The 24,333-nt window shown below is 51.8% G+C and overlaps 8 protein-coding genes and 2 non-coding genes across 10 annotated transcripts; 3 read left to right on the top strand and 7 right to left on the bottom strand.

Moving 5' to 3' along the window:
- Positions 1–545: 545 nt before the first annotated feature.
- B0T23DRAFT_443464 (uncharacterized protein) lies at positions 546–3,649 on the top strand (the record flags this gene model as incomplete). The annotated part of the gene is made up of 6 exons (XM_062840861.1): positions 546–648; positions 824–1,303; positions 1,376–1,721; positions 1,848–1,976; positions 2,553–2,743; positions 3,033–3,649. 6 exons carry the CDS (start codon positions 546–548, stop codon positions 3,647–3,649), a joined length of 1,866 nt encoding a protein of 621 aa, XP_062691671.1.
- A 581-nt stretch (positions 3,650–4,230) lies between these two features.
- B0T23DRAFT_t234 lies at positions 4,231–4,321 on the bottom strand. Its single transcript has one exon. It is a non-coding gene; the product is annotated as a tRNA-Thr (tRNA).
- A 1,218-nt stretch (positions 4,322–5,539) lies between these two features.
- Positions 5,540–6,921, bottom strand: B0T23DRAFT_420953 (uncharacterized protein; the record flags this gene model as incomplete). The annotated part of the gene is made up of 4 exons (XM_062839749.1): positions 5,540–5,778; positions 6,189–6,564; positions 6,603–6,778; positions 6,915–6,921. The coding sequence occupies 4 exons, from the start codon at positions 6,919–6,921 to the stop codon at positions 5,639–5,641; spliced, it is 699 nt and encodes a 232-aa protein (XP_062691670.1). The 3' UTR covers positions 5,540–5,638.
- A 721-nt stretch (positions 6,922–7,642) lies between these two features.
- B0T23DRAFT_318978 (uncharacterized protein) lies at positions 7,643–9,070 on the bottom strand (the record flags this gene model as incomplete). Its single annotated transcript, XM_062835099.1, has 1 exon — positions 7,643–9,070. One exon carries the CDS (start codon positions 9,068–9,070, stop codon positions 7,643–7,645), a length of 1,428 nt encoding a protein of 475 aa, XP_062691669.1.
- A 4,009-nt stretch (positions 9,071–13,079) lies between these two features.
- Positions 13,080–13,656, top strand: B0T23DRAFT_443452 (uncharacterized protein; the record flags this gene model as incomplete). Its single annotated transcript, XM_062840860.1, has 2 exons — positions 13,080–13,231; positions 13,300–13,656. The coding sequence occupies 2 exons, from the start codon at positions 13,080–13,082 to the stop codon at positions 13,505–13,507; spliced, it is 360 nt and encodes a 119-aa protein (XP_062691668.1). The 3' UTR covers positions 13,508–13,656.
- A 1,857-nt stretch (positions 13,657–15,513) lies between these two features.
- Positions 15,514–15,681, bottom strand: B0T23DRAFT_317919 (uncharacterized protein; the record flags this gene model as incomplete). Its single annotated transcript, XM_062835037.1, has 1 exon — positions 15,514–15,681. A coding segment is annotated over one exon (168 nt), but the record flags the coding sequence as incomplete, so codon positions are not given.
- A 344-nt stretch (positions 15,682–16,025) lies between these two features.
- B0T23DRAFT_162917 (uncharacterized protein) lies at positions 16,026–20,551 on the bottom strand. The gene is made up of 5 exons (XM_062832756.1): positions 19,977–20,551; positions 19,510–19,639; positions 19,047–19,290; positions 18,621–18,984; positions 16,026–18,563 (listed from the first exon to the last, which is right to left on the bottom strand). Exons 1-5 carry the CDS (start codon positions 20,150–20,152, stop codon positions 16,364–16,366), a joined length of 3,114 nt encoding a protein of 1,037 aa, XP_062691666.1. The 5' UTR covers positions 20,153–20,551; the 3' UTR covers positions 16,026–16,363.
- Positions 20,552–20,935: 384 nt separating this feature from the next.
- Positions 20,936–21,661, bottom strand: B0T23DRAFT_405326 (uncharacterized protein; the record flags this gene model as incomplete). The annotated part of the gene is made up of 3 exons (XM_062838984.1): positions 20,936–21,044; positions 21,189–21,269; positions 21,642–21,661. 3 exons carry the CDS (start codon positions 21,659–21,661, stop codon positions 20,936–20,938), a joined length of 210 nt encoding a protein of 69 aa, XP_062691665.1.
- Positions 21,662–22,649: 988 nt separating this feature from the next.
- On the top strand, positions 22,650–23,284 carry B0T23DRAFT_381857 (uncharacterized protein). Its single transcript, XM_062837288.1, has one exon. It carries the CDS (start codon positions 22,752–22,754, stop codon positions 22,971–22,973), a length of 222 nt encoding a protein of 73 aa, XP_062691664.1. The 5' UTR covers positions 22,650–22,751; the 3' UTR covers positions 22,974–23,284.
- A 124-nt stretch (positions 23,285–23,408) lies between these two features.
- B0T23DRAFT_t233 lies at positions 23,409–23,494 on the bottom strand. Its single transcript has one exon. It is a non-coding gene; the product is annotated as a tRNA-Gln (tRNA).
- Positions 23,495–24,333: the final 839 nt, after the last annotated feature.

Genomic DNA, 24,333 nt, shown 5'->3' with positions numbered 1-24,333 from the left:
TGGTTGGTTACAGGATTTGGTGGTTTCACTAGAAGATCAGTAATCTGGGTCGAGATCCCTTCTCTTGGAAAGCGCATCTGGCCAAAAAGAGCTGGGCAGAAATACTACAGCCTCAAGACAATCACAGCAATCATCCACTTCCTCATCGGCGAAGGCCGAATCACTAGGAGTTATAGGAGACGACCTGGATATCACGCCGGAGGTCCTCTCCTTCCGAAGACACTTTACAACGGTTAGGAAGCAGACCCTCACGCTGACGACTAAGATCATGCGCTGGCGGAAGCGGACGCTATACTGGTCTCGAGAAAGGCGGTGACATTAGCCCTATATATGATTAGGATTTTATTTACTGTTGTTGCCGATAGAAATAAGAGAATTCATACCGAAGGAATGATGTAGCCTTCCTCTGCCAGAATAGGCAAGCCTTTAGCAATCGCTTTCGCGGCATGCTATTTTCTACGGTGTCTGATGTAGCTGGTATGCGGCAAAGTGTCCTAGGCGTTACGCGCTTTAACCAGGTACGATAGTGCCGGAATGCACTGCTAATGGTCCGCGACCTTATATGGCCTGTATATGACACCCGGGACAATACGGGTACAGTACAGGCCATACTCAACACAGCGCTAGCAATTAGACCAGGTAGTGATCGTGAGTAGGGGCATGACGACCCCAGTCGAGCTTTCTAATGGTTCAGTGGCCTACTCATCGGCAAATATACGCCTAATGAGAATTTATACCGTTTATCTCCTACATAGGTTGAAGAAGGGTCCGGTAGTGGTATTAACAGACAACTTTCTAAAGAGTGTTACTATAGACCCTTTAGACTACGAGGTGGACGAGATGAACGCATATGTCGTTGGTGCGGCGGAGTCTGACTTGGCGTCTGAGTCCGAGCTGGCACCCGCTGACCCCGATGAGAACTTTGCTACAATGGGCGAAGTCAAGCGGATGATGGCAGATATTGAGGAGAAAGCTAAAAGGGAGAAGGAGGAGCTCGTTCGCAGACACGAGGAGGCTGTCAACACTTGGAAGAGGAAGTACGAGGACCTGCTGGCGGAAAACAAAAAGCATAATGACTTGAGGGCAAGATATGTCGAATTGATAGAGAAGCATGAGGAGCTGATGGCTATGGTCTTGAGGGAGAAAGACGCCCTGCCCCTGCTCCCGCTCCTGCTCCCGTCGTTGCGCCCGCCGAGCCTGCTCCTGTTACGCAAGACCAACAATAATCTGCGATATAGCGGTGATAGGATATCCGTATCCAATACGACAGGCCGTTCGGCGCGAAGACAGTTGGCCAATTCGAGTAAGTACTCAGGCTTGAATATCTTGACATCCTTATCCGGAGCTTAATTAAACTTAATAATCTATTACGAAGGTAGAAGTGGATTACAATCCGATGCTGGCGCCGGAGACGCGGTGGGAGCGGCGGTAACTCAGATAGAGGCTCAGGCGCAAACCGTCAGGAATGCCATCGCCAACCTATGTGGACAGGATGGCATCCACCTCCCCAGAATCCTGGACTATCACCGCACTTGGACCGAGGAAACCGGCACGAAAGGATATGTGACTGCTTCCAAAAATACACCAACTCCAGCCAAAGCCTTCTACCAACACTGCTTGACATTCTTTGCAGACGACGACATGGAGGACTCTTTCATCACCGCCCAGCGCGGTGAGAACCCCATTTTGGCCAATTTGCAAGCATTGGCCACAGTCGATGCGTAGATTCAACTGTACATTAGTCTGAGCAGGCGGTACAAGGAAGACAGCCAGCAGGCCATTCACTGACGCAAATCCCCGCGTATTGTTGGTAGCGGCGGTAAAAGCCAAGATACCCATTACGCCAGCCAGAACAGCTCCCAGGTCAAGCGACGCAAGACCAAGTCAGGCTCTTTCAAGAGGAAGAAATCAGGCATCATTGCAGATTCGGAGGAGGAGGATGAAGATGATAATGAGGAGAATGTTAAGAAGGATGAGTAAGTCCCCGGTCAGTATCGTCGGCTATTATTAGCAATACCGGAGCTTGACGTTAGAGTTGAGGTTTGAAAACTTCCGGCGGGTAGCGAAGTATATTAGTGGGTTGGTAGTTGTTTGCTTATAGAGGTACTTATGCTGGCGTTATTGTCCAACTTCAAATATTATCACGGATATAGATTCCACTTTCTACTTAAGCTATGCAAAAACAGTATAGGAAAGAGATTTTCAGTACTTTTGTTAGGTACCTAGCCTTTTAAAAGAGAAACTATCATAGGTTGGAAGCGATATAGAACAATAGCAAGGATTTACGATGCTATATAATCTTCTATCTGATGGGTGTCGCCTAAAGCCTCTCGTCGTCTTTATATGGCCTTCTGTCATGGATGACAGGCCTTTAAAATTGAAAGACTAGATGGAAAATCCTAAATATTTTCAATATCTCTGTTATGCCCAATATTGGATAGACGCATTCATTTTCTGGGCCAACAAATTATAGACCCAAGAGGGGCTAAAGTTCTCTACTAGGAACAGCCTTACTACGACGATGAGATATGTTGCGGCTAAGGGACTGCTAGAGGTGGGCATACAATTCGAACGCACTTACTGCAAGTCGTCGGCCTCCCCGAGTTGCGAATGCTCATCGATTACGATATCCTCCACCCCGGATCTCACGAAGTGGCCGAGGTCCACCATCTTGCTTGGGCTTTAGGCCGCATATATGCTCTTCGACCAGGCAGCATCGGCTGGTCTGGTATGCACGACAACGGTATGTTCTTGAAATAGAAGGGCGTTCCCATCTCCCGTGGAGAGAGTCCCGGGGATGTTTGACGTTAGGCTTACCATTCGGTGCTTTAAGACCAACTACGACCACGACGCCGAGCGTTCAACTTTTAAGCCCGATGCCATGCGCACAAAATGTTTTAACATCATGCCCGCCCAAGAGGCAGATAGCATGAGGTGTTTCTATCTGTCCCGCATCAGAGGCTTCTGTTGATCACCCTCCCGGAGGGGAATCCTCAAGCATTACAGCACCATTGACGAGCTTTTGGATGGAGACCGGCGGAACATCATCATTAAGGAGAGATACCTGGGCGACCCGGTCCTCCTACAATCCAAGGCTAAAGGGGATGAGATTGTATCAGACAAATCCGTCAGTGCGCACTCACTGACACTCTACCTCAAAGACCGAGGGATGAAACTCGGTTTCCTAGAAACCATCACGTTTTACTCGCTGAGACGAAGGAGTGCCAACGAATTCGCCGGACACAAAAGAGTTGGCATCAAGAGTGCCAGAGCGCTGCTGAACCATGATCCAGAAACCCGGACACTGGAAAGATACTACATCGATCCGATACGGACACCGGACGTTTCGGCCATCGCCCTAGGCGAAGAGGAGAACCAAGACCGCATGGCAACCAGAGAGGCCGAGCTGGCGCTTAACGTCTTGCGTAGAGGTAATGATGAAGCCAGGGCAGTATTTGGCCCGCTCCTGAACGCAACCATGAACGAATTCACGGAACAAGACGAATCATACCCACAACAGCCAAACCCGGCGGAGCTTCGAAACCATAAGCGGCGGATAAGATGGGCTGCGGTCCATAGTCTGTTCAACGAAGCTCCCCGAAGACAGGTCGAGGACATGAAAGTGGACGATGAGCAAAAAACGAATTAAGCGTATCACATCATAACTCCATGGTATCTCTCACCAGAAAAAGCAACCGCTCTCGTAGCCTACATCAAAACTCATCCGGCGCCCCTTTCCGCTCTCAGAGGTACTCACAAGGCTGCGCAAAAGATCGTGTAGGGAGCTTACATGTTCGAGACCACTTACGGCCATTCCAACCTCCCGCGCAACAGGTTCAATCAGCCGAGCTTGGTTGACGGATCCGAAGAGTTTGCTTCGGCGGATTTGGTTGAAGAAGTCATTCCTCCCTTGCCCCCCCCCCTCCCCCTTTGCCCCGTTTCGGACTCGTGCACAACAAGGATTCGGGTATCTTGCATACGGTACTCTACTCTATCGTCGCTAGTACTGCCATCGCAATTGATGTTAGCGTCGCCTACAACTTTTACTACAACCGAGTACTACACGCCCGCCATACTTGTTGGTCCCGCCGACCCGACTTTTGCTCTATACGCGACCACCCACACCTGTAGAAACATGTTGATGGCCACACCGTGGCGTTCCCTTCAAGCTCAGCCAAAAGAAAACCACGCCCAAAGAAAGGCAAAAAAAGAACCTTAGTGCAAAAATAATGCCCACAGCCAGAATCGAACTGACGACCTCATCATGTGTTGTCAGTTGTAACACTACTAGTGATGCGCTCTACCACTGAGCCATGCGGGCTTTCGATGGTTGTCTTGTGCTGGGGTTAGGTTTATATATTCCATACGCCATTGGGTGCATACCCCAGTAGGACGCCAGAATCCAATTCGGGAAGTTACGTCCAGTGATGATGAAGTCTTCAAGTGGGAAAGAACGATTTCGAGGGTTGTAATTTCCGTGTTCCTCCTGCAGCCATCACAGCGACGATGGGAAGGAAGTCATGGTCAGTACCCGATTGGCAGGTGCTTTCATGAATCCAATAATTTGAAGAATCATGAACCAAGTTCATCACACCTTCCTCCATGCCCATGAACGGTTCAGTTTCAGCTTCGAGTTCATCAACCCATCCTTGCTTTTCGATTGGCGAATTCGATCTGTACAGCTAGCTGGCCACCGACACCCTTAGCGTTCGGTGATGTTTACTATGTTCAGCGATCACACCGAGGTGTGTGTACGGGGGTAGGTAAAAACCATCCTGTCTAACACCCGTCATTGGGTGACTAGGGCACGGGCCGTGATGAATATTGATGAGACATCATGGGAATTTATTGCGATTTGGTTAAGAACATCAGATGACGAGTTCCACAATCGCTTCTCAATCACCGGATAGGTCTCTTCAAAGTTCGTCAGCATGGCGGGACGGTGTCCCTCACGGGAGTTCGACAATGTCGGTGTTCTCTATCAGCCCATCTATTGGTCAACGTAGTATATGCCGCGATAACAACCTTCCGGGCGGTCGATGCTCGGTTGCGCTCGCGTATACAACTGAATCCTTCATCAGGTTGTCGAACGTTTGTTGTACGAGACTTTTACTATGCCGCGGGTCCTCTGAATTGACACTTTTCGGTATCTTGTACCAGCACCGTAAATCTAGGTCGCTGAAAGTGTTTTGGAGTTTACTGAATGTCTGCACGGCTAGACTAGACGGTAAGACGATAATACTGGGGAAGGCTTCGAAGGGCTCTCCCTTCTCCTCAAGCTTTTTCAGTCGTAGGTACTCTATTAAGAGGACGACGCCATAGATGAGGGTTTTGCCTGTGCCGACCTCACTGGTAAGCAACGCCCTACGGAGTGGCGATTGCAATATAGTATGGACAATGCATCATAAACGCCGGCTCGGGTGGGTAGGTAGGTTTATTTATTCGCCCGGTTGACGGACAGCCACTCATTACCCCAAGTCCTTGTTCTCAACATACACCTCACTAGCCGAGAAGATTCCTTCGTTTCTGCCGCTTTCTTGTCCTTGTGGCGCTGATTTATTTTCGCATTTGTTGCAGCGCGTTGCTCCGGGGTTTCGTTATCCTAAGCTTCCTATCGATCTCCCTCTTCCTTACTAGCCTAGGTAGCCTCCCGTTCATCTGGCGTCTCATCGTCAAGGCGGTTCTTCTTATACTCCTTGTTATATGCCAACCTGGCCTTGCGCTTGAAGTCCAACCTGCATTGCGACTCCGCTACGTTGGGAAAGAGAGGAGGAGGAGCTATAGCCAGAAAGCATGTTTTGCTCTTTCGATCTCCATAGCAACATCGAAAAATTATTTTCTTTGTCCTACACCGACTCCTGGTTATTGCTCTACGACGCGGGATTCTCTAGGGGATTACAACCTTAGACGAGCTTTTTGCCGGAGACTTGAGAATGATCAACCACACTAATCAAGGCTAACAGCCTTGGACAACCGATATTCGTCGCCGTACTCCCTAAAGGCACTAGTCTTATAAAAAAACTTTGTACCCTCTTCCTCAAAAGCGTTGTCCAATTACTTCGCCAATAGGGGTCAATAATTTGGATATTTCAAGTCGATATCCTTCTACTCATTTAGAAGAAAAGCGGCCAACGACATAACTCGGGAAGCTGGTACAGAACACGCACGGCTCATAATGGGCCACGCACATGAGTCCAGGACCCTAGAGAGGTGGTATCTCAATTTGACGGAACAGGTCGGCTTTTCGGGAGTTTCCCTCTCGCGATACCTTTTCTTCATGGTTTCTAGCCTGGCGTCACGGTGCTCTAGAGTTTCATTGGCAAGATGATCTCTCGCCCACGCTGCCTGCTTTGCCAGTCTTGCTTTGCACGCTTCTGGGGTTTCAGTTGCGTCGCTGTCCCTCCTCCACTTATTGTGATCGAATTGTCGCTTCTTCTTTTCATATGGGGTTTCTTTGGCAATTTTCTCTGCTCGTTTCTCGTTCCTTCTTATGCGTTGGATCTCGGCGGCGATTTCCGCTTGTGTAAGGCCCGAGAAAAACGCCGGCGAGATAGGTGGTGCGGCCTATTGCGGAGATTCAGCTTGTTGATGATGGACGCGACAGCAGTGAAAGCGATCTTGAGGATGTGCTCATCTTCGGCGACCACTTCCTTTTCCCAGCTGGCGACGTCCGCGTCCTGATTATCGACGATGAGGGTGAGCTCGATCCAGCTCGCGCTGGGAGGAGCGACCTTCTTTCGCCGAATGCTTTCGGCTGACAGAGAAAGGCGCCATTGCACTGTTGTTTGAGTGAGTTCTTGATTCGAGACCTGCCTTGCTCATTTCGGCCGCGTTGACTTCATTCAGCCTTTGTGAGTCCTAGTGATCCATTCGTCAGGATGTGTAAGGATTTAGACCTTGCCAATCCCTCGCACCAGACATCGTGGCGAACGAACCCCCATATGAATTGTTCGGAGCCAGTCCTTCATTCCTTCAAGATGCTCAATCTTAAAATCCACCAATGAGCAGCAGCACAGAGTTTGGTTCTTATAATATGAACGAATGCAGTAATTGCATGCTTTTTTGTTACCAATCCTAGTCTATGTACAGCGAAACGAGTGAATCCATTTGTCCCGCCCAGCCAAATTCCTATCCGAGTTCCTTTTTCCTCCCTTGGTATTCCTTGTATGGTCATCAACAAGCCAGCTGTGCCTCCCAGTTTTGTCATCATAACGTGAAATTTGAAAAAGTAAACGCCTTGTCATGAAATGCAGTCTTTGCTTGTCTTTAGCCAACTACTGCCTCCTCTGCTCTATTGTCCCTGCCAGCACACACGCCCCAAATCTCCGTTGTTTGTTTGTTCGTTCGATGTCTTTGGATCTTGAAATATTCAGAAAGAAGTTGGGATTTGAAAAAAGTGTACGACCTATCCAAGTACAACTTGCCAGGTGTAGCACGGGTTATATAAACTTGCGGTGAAAAAAGAATGTGCGAAGTGAAGTTTGAAATCGATCAAAGATCGGCAAAAGCGAATAAAAAGCCAGCTAGCTGACCAAAGCCTGAATATTTCAAGGTGAAAAAACAAAACAAACGGAAGATAGGTGCTTTACATGCGGGGTATCATATGACGCTGTGCTGTCCACTCCTTTACAATGTTGACTCCTTAGTTGGAGAGGTGAGCATACCCATGACGCCTCTGGTAACGACCAAGGTGCTTCTTGGCGATCATCTTGAGCTGGGCGCTCTCGCCGGCGGAGCAGCTAGTGCCGGCAGCCATCTGCGTGACGGCAGACCAGGCGCCGCTGGCGCAGCGCTGGAAAGAAGAGCCGCCGATGCAGTTCCAGGCGCCCTCGGTGGTGCAGGCGGTGCCAACGGCGTAGGCACCAGCAGTAGAGCCGGAGCCAGAACCAGAGCCAGTGCCATTGCCGGGAGCGGTGCCGGTCGCAATAGGAGCGGGAGCACTGACGACGGTGGTGCTGGGCTTGGCGATGCTCTGGAGGGTGGTCTGAACGGGAGCCTGGGTGGTAGCGACGGCGGGAGCAGAGGTGGCAACGGCGGGAACGGAGACAGAGGCGGAGCTCACGACAGCGGCGGCGCTGGAGCTAGGGGCGTTGACGATGTCGGTGGCGGAGGGGAGGAAGATGCCGCCCTGGTTAGAACCATCCGAGGGAGCAGTGATGAAGATACCGCCGGGGTTGCCACCAGCAGCAGCGCTGGTCTGAGCGGCAGCGCTGGTGGTGACGGGAGCAGCAGCGACAGAGCTGGAGCTGGAGGTACCGCTGCCAGAACCAGAACCAGAACCAGAACCAGAACCAGAACCAGAACCAGAACCAGAACCAGAACCAGAACCAGAACCAGAACCAGAGCCAGAGCCAGAGTCAGAGCCACCAGCAGGAGCAGCAGAGGCACCGCAGCTGCCCTCAGGGCCCTTGAGGGGAGCATCCGAAGCCTTCACCACATTAGGGCCGGGCTGGGGGTACTGGACGTCAAAGTTCTCGTCGGTCTTGCAGCCGTTACCGACGTTGGCGACAAAGATCTGAGGGCGAGTGGAGAAGGCGGCACCAGCAACGTCACGCTTGTTGTTAGCAGCGATGGTGACGGGGGCACAGTTCATGTACATCTCGCGGTTGCCGATTCTGTTGTGCCAGGTCCAAGCAAAGATGGCGTCGCCGGACTGAGCATCGGCAGGGATGGTGAAGTCGTACTTGCCAGCAAGAGGGCAGTCACCAATGTAGGACTCGATGACGGTGAAGGTAGCGCCCTTGTCGTAGCTGAGAGAGAGCTGGCAAGAACCGCCGCCGTGGGTGGCAGTGCCGGCAGTGGTCATGTTGTAGGTCTGGCCAGGGACAAAGGTAGCGGTGCTCTTGCCGGAAGGAGTGCCAAAGTCGACCTGGTAGCCCTTGCAAGGATAGTCGGCACCGGTATCCTTGAGGGGAGCCGTCATGGAGTAGTCGATGCTACCGGGGTCGGCGTTGGGGTTGAACTTGGATCTGAAGGGGGGAGGATACGACATTTCGATGTGGGCGGAGGCGATCTGGGCACCTGCAAGCAGGGTAGCCACGAGACCGGTGGTGAAGGTGTTGTACATCATGGTGATTGATGGTTGATCTAGTTGTTCTTTCCTTTCTCGTTGTTGAGGGAGTGTGGTGGACCGTAAAGTCAAAGTCTTGTTGTCGACAAGTTGTTTTTGTGAGAGAGAGTTGTTTGCTTGTTGCCGGGTCGATAGATGAGCACTGCTCTATGCTATTGACGCAAGTGAACAATAGGAAGGAATGAATAAGGTCGTGCCGTTCCGTCGAGTGGCTAATCAGGTTGGTGGGTGAATGGCTCGTCTGAGTCAAGACGAAAGGTCAGGTCGTAGTCAAGCACCGGGCTAGGAATACGCTGAGACAATGGCTGAAGAGCCGAGCAGGACTGGAATGCAGAGAAGGGTGTTTTTGAAATCCCTTGACGGGGTGGGTGACTTGAGGTCGAAGAGAGAGAGGAAAGACGTGTAAGGGAGTGCCGTGATCGTCAAGAGCAGAGATGAGGTGTTGAGGGGGAGTTGGATGACTTTTATGTTTCCCAGCTGCCGGTTCGTCTAGAGTCGATTGGGTGGGAGGGGCCGTTGCCGGTAGCGCACCCATGCAGGTACCTTTTTTTGTTTCGAACGCCACCCACTGGACACCACACCCGCTCGGCGGATCTTGTGTGTTTACATTCCCTGTCCACCTACCTCTAGCCTGTGAACACCCCTAGCCCCCTGCGTTTTTTTCCACACAACCCCTCCACCTTAGGGATCTTGTCACTGCAGGTACCGTGCCGTCTGACGACGCTGAGTGGTCTGCGTGCTGGATATCCCGGAGCACCTCGCTCGCTCTCGCGATGCCATGGCCACTTTGGATCACTAAGCTGCTTCTTGGGTTTGGCTTCTGGAAGTCTCGCGGATTTCTCCTACTTGCGGTTTGCCGAATTTGGAAGAAGTGGGCGGTGATACTGTGTACGTACACTACTCTACTATGTACGTGTAGAACTGCCGTCCTCGCTCCCGACCAGTGAACGAGTGCTTGTTCGATCTGTGCGATCTCGGTGTATGTGTAATGGGACAAAAGTGGGATTGGATTTGGCAAGACGTGATGGAGGACGATCACTTGAATGGAAGACTGCTTCTCTGGTTGTAGAGCCGCTCTCAATGAGACTGATGAGACAGGGCATTGATACATACGTCCAGTCCCCCATTGGTGTGGCCCTTGGTCACCAGTGTGACTGCCATCAGGACGGGATCCTTTGGGCTGCCACTGGTCATTCACTCGTTGTTGTCAAACGCTCAAAGCGCAAGCAAGTGGAAAAAACAGGCGCACAACTCGGCGGTAGTGGTGCAGTAGCAGCGGCAGTGGTAGTGTAGACGCAGTGTGCATTCAATGATCCAATCCCGCTGCTGTGGTTTTTGGGTACCAGGCACCAATGGTCCCAAACGCTGACGCATGCAACCTCCAGCTGGCGGTCCCCTATCGTCCATGATTGGCCAAGCCAGAGTGGCAGCCGGTGGAGCCAGCTGGTATGGAGCCGCCCGATTGGCATTTTCACGTGGGCCGCTTTTTACAGCGAGGGGCCTCCCAGAGCACTCCACTGCTAAAAGGGAGGGATGGCAGCCTCTCGTTCTGAAACACTCGCCCCTTTCCTCGCTAGGGTACAAACTCGCACGCATGAAAGAGGCCTGTGCCACTGCCACGCCTCCGCAGAGTGACATGTTGAAGCCCCCGTCCGGTCTCGCTATTGGTGAGCTTCACCTGCCCATCCAAACGGCCAAACCCTCGGAGCAGAACCGCTGTTCAGAGATTTTACACGCCGTGAGTCGACGACCTTCCAAGACATGCCATCCCGCTCTGTCCGCTTCTCACATCCATATCCCCGGGCTGGCTGTGTTAATCCCTCACTCTGTAGCATTCTGTAGTGTATTCAGTGGATGGGAGGTCCGGCAAGTGGATTAGCACGCCATGGTCCAGAAGCAAATCCCGTCACTTGGCAGAAGACGCCGCCGGTGATGATCGGCAGGAACCACCACACCACACCACAGCGGACGACGGCGGACTTGGGCGAACGGGAGCCAGTATCAAAGACTTCAACCGGACCACCACTCGGATTTTGAAGCATGTAGCCGCGGAGCAATCGCTCATCGCCGGACGATCCACTGAGAGACGTCGGTTGTTACTACACTACGCCCGTATTCCATCATATGTAGCGGATTACAGTAGTGTATAGTATCATTCATCCACCAGACATGGCAGGACAACTCATGGCTGCCGCGGCAAGCGGCGTGTCCAACAAGATAGGTAGCACTCCCCTTGGTCAGTTACCGCCCAACCGTATAGAATAGTGTACGCAATCGCAAAATCTGCTTCCTTCTTTTTTTCCCAAGCAAACGGACAGAAAGAAAGAGAGACAACAAAAAGTCGCTGTATGCGACGTGACACAAACAGGGGAGACAAAACCAATCGTAGTCCCAATCAATGCCATGATTGCAGAGGGTGGCTGTGTGAGGCGCATTCAGCCGCTAGCTGAGGCCACCACTCTGGATGGAGTCGAGAGTTACAAAGGTACCTCTACTGTAGCCCCTGGCTTTCAGTATTCAGCTCCTCTTGTCCTCCACCGATTCAGGAGTTCCCTACCCCAGGTTTTCGGTTTCATGTCTTCGGGCCACCCTAACTCTATCCTTTGTTATCATATCAAAAGGTGGAGAGGATACGACAATGAAACGGGGGGGGCCCCACGCGGAGAAGAAGCAATGAACAAGTGCACAAAGAGGGCATGTGTGATCCTTTTCATCGGAATGGAGCCTTCAAAGACTTCATAACAGCAAGGGACGAACGCCACCATCTAGATGACTGAGGGAGGCCGGCCAGCCCTTTACCTCTCTACTATGTACATTCCTCGTTCAAGTGCTATACCACAGCACAGCAGCTGGTGACACTTCACCAGCGCATCGAACCCACGATGATTGTGGGTAGGGCAAAACTAGCGCCTGTAAAACGCCCATCAATCCTCGACATGTACCACGACGACCATTACAACGACGGGAAGGATTCCCTTTTCTGTCCTACACACTGCATTCACAACTCAGGAGACACTGCCCGTGCTTCCATGTTACCAAGTGCACCACAACTTCATCCCCCCTCCTTCCCAAACGGGATCCCCTGCCCAACCCCTGGGGCACATATGTACACACAGACACACGAGCAACACATGTTTACAACCGAAATTGAACGATGAAAGTTGCACGCCGAGGTCAGTGCTTGATTCTGATCTTCAAGTACTGCGCTAAAGCTCAAGCTCAAGTCAAGCTCTCCCTAGCTTTCCGACACTCACTACTAAGCCACATTCGATCTTGCGAGACGCGCAAGCCTTCACGAAACTCGCAAAATTGAAGAGGGCGACCCCAGCCTTGGCCGGCAATGCAAGGTCAACTAGAGCGGTACCTACCACTGGCGGCCTCGCGCGCGTGTTTCAAAAGGTGAATTAAGACTTGCAGAGAATATTCCATTGGATGATTGAAGGGGAGTGTGGTCTCTCAGTAATGGAAAAGGCGCTATGTAGATTGTGCAACGGCCCTCCCAGATTCCAAATCTGGATCGCGCATCTATGGAATCAAACTGGAATGACGGAATGCTGGCTCGATATACATCCATCCAGCCAGTGCTGTCTACGACGATAAGCTGACATTGCTTGCTTCGTTGACACCGGGAATCAACAGCATACCTAGATTCTTGAGCTCGGCGTCCCAAGAATAGAATTCACTACCTGCACGTACTTTGAACTGCAGCAGCATTGGTACGGGATGGCGTACCATCGACAAAGCTATGTCAACGATTCACAACAGACCATTCCCGTCTTACCACACCAAAGAGGCCATTACATACTTGCTACTTGCTACCAACTCATGCAAGTCATCCATCCATTTTTTGTACATAGCATCAACTGCCTCTGGTCAACTGGTCAAGTGAGTAGCCTGCCAGATATGTTGTGATACCCACTCATCGCATCGTCACTCAGTTACTCAGGTCAGATGTGCTTACACTAGATGCCTTACCTACATTACCTGGGAGCTGACCTAGATATGTAACATGGTAACGCGGGGGAAGATCAAAGCATCGAATCGATCAGATCTCTCTTTCTTGTTTCTCGGTCCACGAAAGACCCTTTCCCAAGTAAACCCTCGATCGGACGCATACTCGCACGGCAATGCAGTGTTCAGTTATCCATTCGTCTCCCCCCTGTGAGCCCGTGACACCCGCCCCGTGGCCTACGTTGAGAAAGAAGGACAATGGTGATCAATGGGCAAAGTCTTCTTTCTACTTGTTCTCCTCTTTCAAACGTCAAGTATCATGTCGCTACTAATGTGTCACGGGCGTCTAGACCCTCGAGTACGAAATGCTTAGAAGTCCTCTGCGCCCGATGGTGTGGCACTGGGATTCCCGCCCGTTTTTGTGACACCCTTCAGATGATTTGTTGGCTAGGCAGACTTATGTCATTACCCATTTTCCACTGTTGAGGTGGCATACGTATTTGATATCGAGGAGTAGTGATTCTTGTTTGGTGCCGTGTGTCGGAATAGTCTGTGGCGAGTCTAAGTTTCGTCGGGCTCGACGAGGGTGAGGCGTAAAGCTAACATCGAAGATATCAGTACTCATTACCTTGGAGCTGCCGCAGTAATCAATATACGGATTGCGGCTTTGGTATATGTGTAAAGAAATGACAATGTCCTAGTTGTGGGTGGACGTTGACATTTCTCCGTTATCATCATCCCCTACAACCTCCAACTCCGCCGCTCGCAGGCAGCCTTCACTCCCAAACAGCCACGCAGTAATTACAACAACATGCTTACTCGAAGATATATGATATGCCCAAGTGCTCATCATCTTGGGCCCCTCGAACACCACAAGTAATCCCTTCATTCAACCTCCCGCCCGCTTTTCCTTCCTACCGTAGGTAAACTACGAGTTATTTCTAGTACCCTCTACCTTGCACACGTCAATTCCTGGAAGTACCTCTACTCGTTTATTAGCACGAGCTTCACGACAAACGACCAATTATCTTTTCCTAGTAAGGAACTCATCTCGAATCATACCTCTCATCTCACTTACAAAATCGAAAAAAAAAAAAAAAAAAAAAAAAAAAAACCTAAAAAAACTCCACGTTTCAAATCATGCACTCACTCTCTCACTCACTCTTCCCTCGACGCCTCAAAGATATCAAGCTGCATATAAAAGGCAGTAGTGACTCGCATCGCATCAGGATCACAAAGTGTGTGTATGGCTTCAGGGTGTGAAAAAGCGAAACACCACAACGGCAGATAGGTAGATTTGTCACCTTTTCTAGGTATGTTTCTCCGCAAGACTTCAAGGACAGTCAGTCCTGTTATGCATAAACATAAAAAAATGAAAACTGCCAAACACACCTACATAAAACAATGCCATTGACCGAATCTGGGGAACAAAAGCAAACTTCACATTTTGACCACCCACTCGCTCACTCCTCACGAGCGACTCCATATGTATGGCTGGCCTTGGTTTGGTGGTGATTGCTTCTTTGTAGACCTCGCTCGGTTCCTTGCTTTTTCCCTCCCTCCCCTAAAACAAAGCAAGCACAACTATCTACACTAACAAAAGGGGTATGTAAAATGTGAGTACCTAGGCACCTACCTAGCCAGTAGCAGAAAAAAGGATCCTGGTTTTCCCAAGGCTATATACCTACCTAAAAGCAATCATGCAACTTGAGCAAACGATAGCAAGCAGCATGTACCTAACTTGTCACCATCACCACCGCCGTGGATACCACGATTGAAGAAAAAGAAAAGATAAAAAAAAAGGAAGAAGAAAAAACATTCCAACATAACACCCATGATCTACGGTTTACCGAGTAGTTTCCATCACGGAGGTTACAATGTTCTGGTAGCATACATCCTCTCTCCTCTCCTCATGTTTGTCCTAGGCGGACGGAAACTAGCAGCTAGCTGTCAACGTCAGCATATGTTGCCCGCTTGAGTAGTGCGTACGTTTAGGCTCGCGAAGAGCATATAATGAAATGAGGTTCGGTAGTAAATCCAAATTGTATGTGCTGTCTTGCGTTGTCCGTCCTCGTCTTACATTACATATCTTGACACAATGTCTCGTGACGCTCTTCCTGCTATAAAGAGAATCAGCCAAGCTCAGCACCACTGCTTCTTCGCTCGCATCTTGACCGTGTCGCTTTCATCATGCCGTGGCCTCACTTCACATAAATTCCCATCAAGATAACCTTACTCGCTTCATTGTTGCTATGCTAGCTATGTAGCACTAACCCCCCTCCCCCTCTTCTTCCCGTTCTCTCTTTACCACCCCGCTTCCTTCCACCCTCCAAAGCGTGCTTATTCGCTTGCTTGCTATATGCTACGCCATAGTGTGCTGTATGCCTGGCAGTACTTTGATACCAGACGTATCTCCTTCATCCTCTGCGAGTCATCACTCTCGCATCTCCAATAACATAAAATATCCTGCTCTGCAATTCCCCTACAACACTTCATCGATGTCGGCCTATCTGTCCACTTGCCCCCAGAGCAGCAGACAAACTGTACTCGTATCCTTCCTTGTTCATGAACGTATTACCCCGGTATTGATGGGTTTCATCAGCAGCGAGGGTCACAGCCAGCCGTTTGCTGACGTTTTGGGTCTCGTTATTCTTCGTCTCTCATGACCACCCGTCCATCACCTCCCCTGGTACTCCATCCGTTCCCTGAAAGCTGCTTGATTGAATAGATGTGGATAGCCAATTGTGGTGTGAACTTGACTCCGCTACACTCTCGAGCAAGAACATATAGCTTGGCATGGAGTAAGAAGACCAAGTCCAACAGTAATTCATAGAAGTGTGTGTGGCATGGTAAGACGGCGTGGCCGAAGGTCGATGTGTAAAGCACACTTTCAAGTGAAGGAAGGACTATGCAAATGGCTTTAGAAGAGATTATTGATGGTTCGCTCTCAGGTGAGCTTCTTCCAGTAGCTTAATGAAAGGCAAGCAAAGGCATTATAATCGTGGTGGTAGTTGTCGTACACTGCCTTTCTGGTAGTTGGGTTGTTAATCTCTTCTCATGCCTGCCACTCACCCTGCGGAGTTGCATCTCTCGAGCCACTGTTCAACAAGGCGACGCTATTCATCACCTTGCATCGTTCTGCTTGCTCACAGAAGGTTGGCCAACCAACCTGGCTCGACTTGAATGGCTGGTTTGGTGACTTCATCCTCTTATCAAGCCCGACATAACACCCCCATTCCTGCCAAGCCCGAAGGAGCAGTTCATAATTCAACAAGGCAGTGGCCATCAGCGATCCCACTGCAGTCACCCAGTTGACGTGACATGCTGGCGGCCAGCGCGCCCTCATTGAGCCCGCTGGTTAGGGAACTTGCCCTGAGGCTGTTGCTGAGCCACAAAAGCAGGCTGCTGATATTGAACAGCAGGGCTCATTCCATAAACACCCGGCTGTCCTTGCTGCGAGCCCTGGTGCACCATCATGGGTGCCGCTGGGCGTCCGGGGCTAGGATAACCGTTCGTCCCGTTCATGGGCTGAGGGGGTACACCACCCGCGGGGATAAACTGTGGATGTCCAGGATACATCTGGACCTGAGGACCAGCCGCCATCAAGGCGCCATTTGGCCCCGGGATGAACTGCGGTTGCATCATAACGGGACCGCCCATGTGATGCTGCTGCTGGGGCATGAACTGGGGGTTGTTCGAGAAGCTGCGGAATGGTCCCATCTGGGGCGCACCGCCAGGCATGTAGGGCTGCATCATCGGCTGGCTGTACTGGAACTGACCAGGAGTGCCCTGGGGATAGACCATAGCCGCATGTCCCATTCTAGGGGATGCAAACGACTGTTGGGAGTTTGAATGCATCATCCTGTGGTCGTCAGGAGCTGTAAAAGGGACATGAGGGGCATGTCCATGCTGGCCAGGCTGCATGGGCATAGGAGGCATGTGAGGCGACTGCCTCGGGGCAAGATTCTGCGCGCCGTGCTGCATGTGGATAGGCAACTGGTGCTGATGGTGAAACTGGGGAAGTGCATGAGACGGGTTGGGCGTGGCGTTGACGGTGCTCGGAACCGGGTATCTCTCCATGTATTCCGTGTAGGTCATGTTCATGGTAGAATCAGCCTTTTCGTTCTGAGGATCCGCCTGGCGCCACGTCGGCGGGGTCTCGTAGGCCGGACGGAGGGCACCGTTCTCCTCCCATCTCACGGCATGAGATTGCATGGAAGGCTTCTCTTCCTTCTCCAAGAAGGCCAAGATATTGCACTTCTTGGGGTCTACATCCTTGGTCTTACGTCTGATCAGCTTTCCAGGAGGCAGAGCCGAAGCGCCCGCAGGCTCGACGACAACGTTGTTAACCGACACGCGGGGGCTTGACGCTTGGCTCGGTCCAGCGGGGCTGAAGGCAGGGGCGAAAGGGGTGGCACCAGGTCTGAACTCGTGGATCAGAGGGTTGAATTGCTTAGTGGGCGGTGGAACACCACTGGTGCGACGAGCAAAGGAAGGGTCTCCGTTGTTAGCAGGGCCAGTGGGGGCAAGACGCATGTCAGGGCCCTGAGGATGCTGTCCCATATGGGGATGCTGCATCTTGTGCTGCTCCACGTTCCGTAGGCGCTGAGATAGGTTGCCCGTCTGCTGGCTTTGGGACATATGGGGAGGCGGGCGGTTCCCGCGGGTGTAAGGCTGGTGATAAGCCGCCTGAGGATGCTGGTAAGAGTTGCGCTGACCCTGGTGGCGGCTCGGAACACCACCAGCTGAACTAGAGTGCTGAGGGGCAGTCGGCCGCGACGCGGTACGGGTATCGGCCGTAGTAGTAGTTGCCGAGCTGGTCTGCTCGGTAGTGGTCTTGCTCGCACCCTCCTTGGCGGCATTGGCCTCCTTCGCCTTGAGAGCAGCCTGCTCAGCCTTGATCCTGGCCATCTCCTGTGCGTTCTTCAGCGCCTTCTCCTGGATCTCCTTCTGCTTTGCTGGGTCCTTGGCAATGATAGAAATAAGGTCAGATGGCACCGGGGTTGAGAGCTTGAATTCGTGATAGAACTTTCTGAGGTCATTCAATCTGACCTCCTTGTCTGCCTTGTTCTTGGCCCTCTGGGCAGACAAGGCACTGCCGCGTTGAATGTTCGCGAATTCCTTGAACGAAGTTAGAAGTCTTTGCTCAATTCCCTGCTGCTTGCTGCTAAGGGTCTGTGCAGTCGCTGTAGTACTAACCGCGGCCTGAGCCGGAGCCGCGCTCTTATCGGTAGCCTTTGCGTTAACAGCCTTGACTTCCGCTACCTTCACGTCCGGCTTAGACTCGACCTTTGAGTCCGCGGTGGTGCTGGTAGGTGCGGGCGATGGCTTCGTCTGCTGGACGGGGCTCTTGACATCAGCCACAGTCTGCGCAGCTTGCTTCTGCGGGGGTGCCTTCAGCTGAGACGAGATGATAGCCGGGTCTACAGGAGCACCCTTGACGGTAGAGTGCGCAGCCGGAGCACGCCGAGCAGGAGGCGTGTACTTGTTCTCTCGGCCACCAGACAGGGGAGGGAAGTCTTGTCTTCGAACACCGCTGTACCTGTTTCCTTTCGTTAGCCGGCCCTAATGCCTGATTCTCTTGAGACCTGTGACTTACTTGTCCTCCTCGTCACGATCGTCTCCGCCCTGGAAGTCCATGACACGCTCCTCGGCAACATGTGCGGTGACCGGGGCGCTTCGCTCAATCTCGCGTGCCTTACGTTCCGCAGCGGCCATCCGCTCCTTGTACTGAGGGTGACTCTTGTCGATCGTCGTGGTATAGATGTTCTCATCATAATCGGTCTTGAGACCGAAGAGGCGCTCATTCGCAGCAAACTGATCCCAGGTACCAGAAGTGTTGGTCTTCTCCAAGCTATCATCAAGCCCGTCGGTAGAATCGGGCACCCAGCGGTGCAGAGTCCGCTCGTTTCCGAAGCGAGAGTTGGAGATGGCAGCGTCAGTACGGAAGGACGCGCGGTTGCCTATGGAATAGCCATGTTAGAACGAACAAGCAAGCGGAATAACGCAGCCGGTTTGTCCATACCGTTGGTAGGCTTGCCGTCTGATTTGCCAAGGTTGTTGACCAGGAGAGGACGCGCGTCAACGATCTCCTTCTTCTGGAACGTCATGGTTCCTTGCTCCTTTCTAGAAGCTCCGTTCATTTCGGCCGAGTTGGGCAGCTTCTTCTGCGTTACCGTAGTCAGGCGGCAGGTGTTGGGGTCTTGGGTGTTGGCATAAGTACCCTCGAACTCGGAGCCGTTAGCGAGGGTAATGCGTACTCGTTGGCCCTGGAGATGATTGAAGTAAGCGTCAGACTGTGTACAAAGGCGACCAGTATAAGACAGGCGGACAGTCCATGTAGCATTGCCGTGGTGGACGGCGGCCAATAGTGGAGCAGCTAAGGGAGTAAGTAGTAGTAAGGTCCGCCAAGGAGCTATGTCATGGATAACATGGGGTCTCGAAAAAGGGGAACAAAAACAACGAGCAAACAAGGCGCATCAACGAACCTCGCGAAGGGAGCTGGTCACGGATTTCTTGTCCTGTGAGCTGAAGTTGTTCTGCGGTCTGGCGGACTGGCCGGTGATGGGGTTCTTGGCCGAAGTCCAGGCCTTTTGCTGGACAGGAGGGGCAGACTGTCTGTGCGGATGTCAGTCTGGAGTTACGGCGCCGAAGGATTGGATGTTCGTCAAGCGGGCAAGAGCATGGCAATGGGACTGAGGAAAGGATGGGAATTGAGGGAGTGAAGACGATGACTCCGCGACTACAATGGAAGTCGATCTGGAGGTGGACCCAAGGTCTAAGGGGTCTGACAGGATGGGAGGACGGGCAGGCGTGATGACGGGGGGTCGGGTTTAAGGTGTGGCTTTGTTGCTGGATCGGTGTGCGGCTGCCGCAGTAAAGAGACGGGCAAGGCGGAAGAAGGGCAAAGACGGTGTTTGAAGGGGCAGGAAGGGTGCGGTAGATGGCGTCTCACCTGTTCTGCTGGCTGGCCAAAGTGGCCGGCACCGCGTCTGATGTCCTTGCTCGCTGGTCGCCGAGCTTGCTGCTGTAGAGGGGACGGGTCGCGGGGGACTTGACGTCGGGCGTCGACGACTGCGAGGGGGTCGAGGCTGTGGTCGCGGGCTTCGCGGAAGCCGGTCGGTTCTCCATGCTGCCTGCGGTCGGGGTCCCAGTGAGGGTCACTGGTCTCGCAGTGTTGTTGCACCTTCTTGGGTCGGAGAGGTGTCGGTTGGGATGGGGAAACAACTTTTTGGCGGTGGTGAGAGGAGGGTGCGGCGGGCGGCGGGAGATGGTACGGTGCGCGGGTGCGGGTGCGGCCAGCGGGAGCGGCAGGAGGCTACTAGGGGGACGCTCTGTGGTCGGTCGGTGTTTGCACCAATTGGGCGAATCAGAATGACGAGTGCTCGTCCGACTGGATCAGTCTTGAGTTGGATGCACCAGCACAGCACAGCAATGCCGCCAGTATCGACAGGACAGGCCCGAGTGCCCGTCTTTCGCGTGGAGGTCCGTCTGGGGTAGCTGAGTGGGCTAGACCGGCAGACCGTAATACCGTGTATCCGGTCTGTAATTAATGCAAGGTGAAGGCTAGGTGTAGGTACCTACTGTAGGTAAACGCCCGGCCCAGGGTGCAAGGGCGAGTCTCGTCAAGTTATAGAACAACGGAACGCCGCGCAACGAGTGCATCCAAGTCCGTCCTCAGTCTCTACCTACGTCCTGTACGAATCCCGATTGGATTTTCGAAGCCGTGCTTGGTCGGGCTTAAAAGGTCGTCTGGTTGGATTAGGGGGGCTGAATGGGGCGTCGCTAAAATGCAGAGGTAGGCATGTACTGCTTGTATTGGTGGTAAGAAAGCTTCGACCGTATCTCGTCGATGGCGGGGTGATGAGGCACGACCATGCGGCTCTCAACCAGAAGACAAGGAAGGGATCAAGGCTAGGTCCTGGCTGTATTAGGAAAAGCAGGGGAAGGAGGACTGCGATCGGTATGAAAAGCGATCAACGGCGGCGGTGGGGGAGCAGGGCCGAAGGAAGAAAGAAAGAAGCTTGTCAACGGGAATTTTGGCGGGCGGGACCCAAGATCCTGGGCGAGTTTTGAGTGGAAAGCGACGTGGATTGGCGGGGAAGGTCAAGAGCTCTGAAGTTGAGAGGTGGCTTGCTTCCGGTTCGGTCTGAGGTGATTTCGTGACAGCAAGTGAATGTCCCTCTTGCTGGGCGGTGTTGCACGACCACCATGAAACCACCGCACCAACAGAAAGAAGCTGCCTTGTCTATTTAAGCAAAAAGAAGAGATTTGGAAACATTCGCCAGCATAGAAGAAAGAACAAATAAATCCAGACACATGCAATACAATACAAGGCGTCATTGGAATGTCCACCTCAAATGCAAAGACGGCCAGACCCAGGTTCCGCCTTTTACATTTCAGGTTGTCGCAGGCAAAACGACCAGAGGAAGGAAATCCTCAGAACCGCCAACTGACTGCCCTGAATATCAATAACACCGCTGAGCTAAGCTTTCGCTCATGCCGAAGCCGAACCTGTGCCAAATTGCGGTAACTTCAGACATCTGGCCTGGTTTTGGGTCTTGTCGTCTGCCTGGCTCCTTGGTAAAGTTGTAAGACGGTCTGGAAGAATCAAGGGGACCTGAAGCACGGGCCAGGCATGCCCTGACATGGTGGTAAAACTCTACCTACTTGAGGCCCGCGGATCCTTCGCTGACCTACGCTGTATCCTTAGCATAGCCGCTAAAAGACAGCCTCAGTTCAATTGACCTCCCCAGAATCCCAGCGTGGTAGCGTGCAGCTCTGGCCTTGTAGGGGACCTAGCTGCTTGGCACTAACAGACCACTAACACCAGCATGCGCTGTTGGCCTTGGCACCAATGATCATACACGTGATCCAGGTCCTTCTTGATGTCTCCCGTTTCTCCACGGCCAATGGGCGATTTTTCTGCCAACCGCATACACGTAATACCCTTTGTTTATAGTGCATGGCTGGATGGGATTTGATCTATTTGTGGCAGATTTCTGACGGCGATACCGATAAACCCGGGGTGCTACGGTTCGGTTGATGAAGCCGAGATCCTGTCAGTCACTGACCCTGTAATTTCCGGAACGAAACCCCCGAGACAGTTTGAGTTGTTACCCACGGACAAGACGGTGAGACCATGTCACTTGGGGAAAAGTTCGAGATCTCTTCCATGCCAATAACCGCGATTCGAACGCGCTGTCACCCGTGTTCTGTTTCGTTTTCTGTCTCTTCTATGCACCGTTGTTATTTTGGCCAAGGGTCGAGATTAGATAGAGCAAGCGTTCTATGCGACACAATCTGGGCGATTGTATGTTTGACTCTTCCTTGTGAAGAATATATCGCCGACACAGTAACTACGACACAACATACACGCCTGTCTAAGCGCTTATAATGGACGCTTCATCATTTTCAAAATAGCAAGTCGTCCTCAACTTGCACTTCGCGACAAACCAGTGCGCGCTAGCTGAACGTTCTACTGTCCGCCCTCGTGGGCGCTCTTGGTCAATCCTTGTTGGAGGCGAACTGGCGGGATGCAAGCGATGCCATGCCATGACATGGTCGCTCATCTGAATCTCCCCGCATAACCGCTCACGCGCGCGTCGGTCGCCGCCTTGTACAAGATCACCGTTGGAAACATTTCGGGGAAGAGAGACTGCTCAAACTGAAGAATGAACGCATCCCCAAAATCGACCACGGGCTCACAACATCGTCAGTGGGCGTGGTGATGTCATTACGCGCTTCTATCATTCTCCTCTACTTACCTTACTTGGTCTTGAGCCTAACAGTACTGTTCGGTGCAGAGGTAGGTACCAGCATGGCAGTCATGCGAAGGATCGATTCTCGCACTGCTATACATATATTGAAATTAACAAATGTTGTCCATATCGGTTGTCTGAAGTGGAACATTCCCCAGTGGTCTCGCTGGTGGGGGACTCGGAAGCTTTAAGCGGGAGATCGACCACCAGGCACGGAACCCGACCGTTTGGCTTCTGTGAACCCGTTCAAGTGATCATGTTCATGCAGGTACGCTTGATCGGATCCTGCGCATCTTCACATATCGCCTCTCTCCTCCAATTTGGGGTGTGATCAACCGACAAGGTGTCGGAGATTTCATTTGGGTATGAACGTTTTTTGCACGCGGTACGTATCGGCTTGTTGCAAAAAATAAAATGGCTTTGACACGAACTTCAATTTGACCAAGGAATTAATACCAACCAACATGGAAGCAAGAGAAACAAAGGAAGAAACCAAGCACACAATAACAATTTGATTTTTAAGGACCTCGAAGTATAAAAAACCAGAACAAAAAAAGACAAAGGGCACGGATAAAAAAATAAAGCATCATCAAGAGAAAGTGCAGAGCAAGAAAAAGCAAAAGATGAGGTCGTACCCGGAATCGAACCGGGGTTGCCGGAATGTTCTGATGAGATTCAGAATCCGGAGTGATAACCGCTACACTATACAACCGTTTCCAGTTGATATCTCAAAGCCTCAGCTCCAGTACCTATAATCCCCACTTCAACAGACACCCCCCACATAACAACAAGCGATTGAGGGACATGCAACACGACGAGGACACTCTAGACGTGTAGTCCTCATTTCTTTTCAGCAATTGGACGCCTTTAACTTGGAATAACTATGTTCACGAAATCCTTACAGAATGATGGTGTATGTTGGCCATATTTCTTCCCATCATGTCTTATGGAAACAAACGCAATTGCGTTACTCCCTCAAGTTAACCTCTACCCGGCTGTTCGCCGAAGTTCGCGTGTTCACTTATCGTAGCGCCAGAATAGGTACCTCTACACCACACCAGTACAGTACGTGGGAGCAAATCATATGATACCCCCTCGTTGAAATCGAAGAAAAAAAAGCCGAACAAGAGAGTCTGAGGCTGACACGTTAACCCGTGGAATAGCGATTTTCGCCATGCATACCTTTATCGGAAAACAGATGTTGGAAACGCTGATAATCATGATAATCACTTATGTCCAATATTCCGCGCATTTTCGGGGCTATTTGAGGCTGAGAATGAAACGCCCCATCACATCACAGCCCGCTTGCACCGGCGCGTAGCGTCAAGGTACGCGTATGCAGTGTAGACGGACTAACCAGATTTGTGAACGGGCTCGGGTTTTGCGCCAGCTTTGTGACACCCATCGTGACCGACTATCGAGACCAGGAAAAATGAACCATAAAAACACACGTCAGGTACTGGAAATCCAAAGGAAGGGAAGACCATGCGAATCAAAAAGCCACCAAGCGAAAATACCGTAGTGAGGCTGTAGAAGATGTCCCAAAAAACC

Source organism: Neurospora hispaniola (genome assembly GCF_033458365.1).
Source record: "Neurospora hispaniola strain FGSC 10403 chromosome Unknown B0T23scaffold_5, whole genome shotgun sequence".
NCBI lineage: Eukaryota > Fungi > Ascomycota > Sordariomycetes > Sordariales > Sordariaceae > Neurospora > Neurospora hispaniola.
This window is presented reverse-complemented; position numbering and strand designations above follow the sequence as displayed.

Bases quoted from the DNA above. Each gene is read 5' to 3' on its own strand.
- B0T23DRAFT_162917 (XM_062832756.1), bottom strand. From the start codon at position 20,152: ATGGAGAACCGACCGGCTTCCGCGAAGCCCGCGACCACAGCCTCGACC. The intron at 19,640-19,976 runs GTGAGACGCCAT...ACATCCGCACAG, and splicing joins TTGGCCAGCCAGCAGAACAG to ACAGTCTGCCCCTCCTGTCC. The intron at 19,291-19,509 runs GTTCGTTGATGC...AATCATCTCCAG, and splicing joins TGACCAGCTCCCTTCGCGAG to GGCCAACGAGTACGCATTAC.
- B0T23DRAFT_381857 (XM_062837288.1), top strand. From the start codon at position 22,752: ATGTCATTACGCGCTTCTATCATTCTCCTCTACTTACCTTACTTGGTC.